This window comes from Gopherus evgoodei, unplaced genomic scaffold (genome assembly GCF_007399415.2).
Source record: "Gopherus evgoodei ecotype Sinaloan lineage unplaced genomic scaffold, rGopEvg1_v1.p scaffold_39_arrow_ctg1, whole genome shotgun sequence".
Classification (NCBI taxonomy): domain Eukaryota; kingdom Metazoa; phylum Chordata; order Testudines; family Testudinidae; genus Gopherus; species Gopherus evgoodei.
This window is the reverse complement of record NW_022060060.1, coordinates 1,257,412-1,261,899: the sequence shown is the minus strand read 5'-3', so window position 1 is coordinate 1,261,899 and position 4,488 is coordinate 1,257,412. Positions and strand designations below refer to the sequence as shown.

At 50.7% G+C, this 4,488-nt stretch overlaps 1 gene segment (V, D, J or C); it reads left to right on the top strand.

Moving 5' to 3' along the window:
* Positions 1–1,085: 1,085 nt before the first annotated feature.
* LOC115642235 lies at positions 1,086–2,833 on the top strand. The segment is given in 4 exon segments: positions 1,086–1,175; positions 1,620–1,930; positions 2,478–2,529; positions 2,616–2,833. Coding segments are annotated over 4 exon segments (630 nt in total).
* Positions 2,834–4,488: the final 1,655 nt, after the last annotated feature.

Genomic DNA, 4,488 nt, shown 5'->3' with positions numbered 1-4,488 from the left:
TTTCAGTGTGGAGCTGGCTGGGGAGGAGGAGTGAAGTGCAGATGTGGGGGGGGGTCTGGCTCACTGCCCCCCAGAATGGACCCGGCTGAGGGGTCCAGTTCACTGTATCTACAAGCTCTGTTTTAGACCCTGTTCCTGTCATCGAATAAACCTCTGTTTTACTGGCTGGCTGAGAGTCATGTCTGACTGCGAAGTGGGGGTGCAGGACCCTGTGGCTTCCCCAGGACCCCACTGGGGCAGGTTCGCTGTGGGAAGCCCACAGAGGGGCAGAGGATGCTGAATGCTCCAAGTAGAGACCCAGGAGGTGAAGACGTGTGAGCTTCTTGCCCTGAACAAGTCTGCTCCAAGGGAGAGGAGGGTCCCCAAAGTCCTGACTGGCTTTGTGGGGAGCAGTTCCAGAGCCTCGCCCGGTGACTCTGTGACACAGGACACAAAAACGAGCAAGTTCCATTAACCTAAAGGAAGAAAAGGAGGGAATTTTTTCTCTGTTTGTCAGAACCGCATGGGGACAGCAGAGCGTCATGTTCGATTATGGAACATTTCTTCCCAAAGACCGAACCCGGGAACACTCACAGGGAATCATTGAAAATTCCACCCGTAGGTGCTGAGGACAAAGCGAGGGTTTGCTCAGCCAAATCCCTTTCCAATCAGTGGGAACTGAGTACCCAGCGCTCCTCGGAGGGTCTGAAAATCACAGTGCTGGTCCGTATTCCATCAGCTACAGGTGCTAGTGTTCACACATTCATTGATTCTGTTACTTCAGTTTCATATCCTGGGTGTTACATTTGGATAGCCCAGTATTACACACCTTAATATTGGATTTTACCAACAATCTTTAAGCCCGTATTTAAGTACCACTGAGCTCAGAGTGATTTAGTGTTTTCCTGGGTTGGTGCCTAAATTTCATTCATTTGCTCTGGCGTCCTCCATGACTGGGTCCCGCTAAATTCTGAGGTCATTTATTTGTAACGGCAGGTGAAGCTGAGGTTTAGTCAAATGATTTAGCAAACCCACATGTAAATGAAGAAGTGAAAATGGCTGATAAAGGAGAGCAGGCGACCCTCACCGAAGAGCTGCCAGCAGACGAAGGGTTACTGCTTTGCAGCCCACCAGGTTGTTGTGGAGAATGAAAATGATCTGTCTGGGGTTTCTCTTCTTTTTGGCAGCTTTCTCAGGTGAGTGGATGAACCTACAGGTGTCTGGTTAGGACAGCTGGGCTAGGATAGGGGAAATGGTTTTAAGACTAAGACAGAGCAGAGGGATTCAGGAATTCTGGATTCCAAATCCTAGAGATTTAAATAAATCACATAGGATATAATTTTAAAGCCAACAAGAGGATTTTGATACACAATTTGCATTATTTTTAATGGGAACTAGGTGTCGAAATCCCTTAGACATCTTGAAAAATCTCAGGCTGGGTTTATGCCTCAGTTTCCCCTCTTCAAAATGGAGATAACTGCACTTCCCTCCTTCCCAGCACTGTGGTGTGGATAAATTCCTTATTACACACAAACAGATCAGATACTGCCATGAAGAGGGTAATGGAAGGACTAGGATAAACCTGGGAAGAGGAGGAAAAGAATGGAATTAACTATGTTTTTATTGTTGTTTATTTACAGGTGTCAGTTCTCAAATCCAGCTGACCCAGTCCGGGGCAGAAATCAAGAAGCCTGGAGAGTCTGTGAAGGTGACATGTAAAACCTCCGGCTACACCTTTACCAGCTACGGCATTAGCTGGGTGCGGCAGGCTCCCGGGAAAGGACTGGAGTGGATCGGATATATTAATCCCAGTAATGGTGGCACTAGCTATGCCCAGGCTTTCCAGGGTCGATTCACCATCACCAGGGACACCTCCATAAGCACGGCCTATCTGCAGCTGGGCAGCCTGAGAACCGAGGACACGGCCACGTATTACTGTGCTAGGGACACAGTGATTCAAACCACATCTACAGCCATTCAAAAACCCTCAATGAGAGAACCCAGGTCTCCTGCTAACACTGCAGCCCTCAGCCACCCCGGGGAATAGTTACCCATGTGACTAGACTCTGAGTAATTACCCCCAAGTGATTTTAGGGTCAGGGTCAGTGAAAGCTACTAGGATCTAGAACCTTAAGCACTTAAATCACTTTTCAGGATATGACTCTGTTCCCGGGACACAGTCAAATTTAACTGGAGGAGAAGGGGACCAGGTAACCCTTTCTCACTACACCCACCCCCGGAAGGCTGTTTGCGCTGAGGGCTCAGGTCCAAGATGTGTCTTATGAAGAGGAGGAGATGCAAATTCAGGGCCCCGGTGCTCTATAGAAACCCCGTGATCTACGGGACTCAGCACAGTAGGGAGGGAGGAGGGACAAGTCCAGGTGTCTGTGAAATTCCCACCAGAAACACCCCCAGCGTCAGCAACATGAGTCTGTGGCGGAGCCTCGCTTTTTTTCTAGCGGCCCTTCCAGGTGATATTCTCCCCCTCCCCGGGACAGGGAGTGGAGACACCAGGGGAGGCTGCACATCCCTACCCCCACCCAGAGCGCAGTGACGTCACTGGGAACCTTTCTGCTGCTTCCCAGGGGCTCTGAGCCAGGCCAGGGGTGAATGTGATTCTCGTTCTGTCTTTCCAGGTGTCCAGTCCCAGGTCCGGCTGGTGGAGTCCGGAGGCGGGATTCAAACCCCTGGGGGATCTCTCCGCCTCGCCTGCCAAGCCTCCGGATTCACCTTCAGCAGCTACTTCATGGACTGGGTCCGACAGGCTCCGGGGAAAGGGCTGGAATGGGTCGCAGAGATACGCAATCTTGCTTCTAGCTCAGCAGCATATTACAGTGACGCGGTTAAAGGGTGATTCACCATCTCCAGGGACGAGTCCAGCAGCTCGGTGTATCTGCAGATGAACAGCCTGAGAGCCGAGGACACTGCCCGGTATTACTGTGCGACAGACACAGCGATCAGAAACCTCCTGCGGTTAGCACAGAAACCTCCAGCGCGAAGCCCCCTCCCTCTCGGTGCCCCCAGCCACTGCCAGCGCAGAGCGGTCAGACAGAGCGGAACCCGGAGTGTGAAGTCCCCAGTCCTTCATCCGGGCTTCGCTGCTCCGAACATTCCCTGTGATTATCAAAGACCCGCGGTTCCGACAGAACCGAGACCCCCTCCCTTATACATTTCCTCCTGGCGCAGAAATAGAATCCGCCTCCACAGTGTTATTCACACTTAGCCGCCCGTCCTTCCACCTGCCTTGCCAGGAGCAGACAGGCAGGAAGCAGGAGCCACAGGGCCAAGGTGGAACCTGCACTAGATTTTTTCACACCCTGGTTTTGTCACAGTTTGCACACACCTGAACACGCTGCTACATTTGCAAAGCCACCGGGGATCCAGAGTAGCCGATGCCATGTTCTGCAGGAAGCGGGAAATGCGGCCACGAGACCTAAATTCACCGGCAGAGTGTGAGAATTCCCTGCACAGAAGCTATTGGATTCAGCTGTATCCAAACTCCAAGTTTCTTGCACCTGCCGATTCATAATAAAATATCCCATGTGCAGAGAGCATCTCAATGTAAGAATTGCCTGTTCTAAAATAATCCTGTTTTTCTGAGCCCACAGAAATTTAACGCCACTGCTGTCTGGTTTATTCTTGCATGAGACAGTCATTCTGCACCTCTCTGTTTCAATAAATCCATGCATCCGATGAAGTGGGTATTCACCCAGGAAAGCTCATGCTCCAAAACGTCTGTTAGTCTATAAGGTGCCAAAGAACTCTTTGTTCAGTTTATTCTGAAATCACATCCAAGATAACAATTGGGCAGGGCAGAAACGGTCTCACAAGTGGCGTCAACATGTAGCTTCACCTCATTTTCCTTCCTTCGGCCCGGCCTGCATAAGTTTGGCCACTAACTAAGAGGGGCAAAGTGTAGCAGAGGAATCATTTAACGTGAGAGGAGCCAGGCCTGGGGTACCCCCAAATGTGGAGAGAGCTAGAGCAGGCTGAAGGCTCCATTCCGGCACAGCTGCCTTCGGTACATATTTACAGAGACTCAGCTGTGAAATGATGACTCCTGGTCCCACTGAAGTCAAAAGTAAAACTCCCATTGGCTCAGGGGGACTGGGAGTTACCCCCCAGTGTTGGAAATATGTGTCAGACTCATAACAGAGGCGCAAGAGGACAGAACTGGGTTTGCGTGTGCAATCGGAAGGATTTCAGCATTCCTTCTCTTTATCTGACAGAGAGAGAGAGAAACAGAGACAGGAAAGTGTGTGTGTGTGAGAGAGAGAGAGACAGGACAATGTGTGTGTCTGTGTGTGTGACACAGAGACAGCAAGGAGTGTCTGTCTTTGTGTGTGTGTGTGTGTGAGAGAGAGAGAGAGAGAGACAGGACAGTGTGTGTGTCTGTGTGTGTGACACAGAGACAGCAAGGAGTGTCTGTCTTTGTGTGTGTGTGTGTGTGAGAGAGAGAGAGAGAGACAGGACAATGTGTGTGTCTGTGTGTGTGACACAGAGACAGCA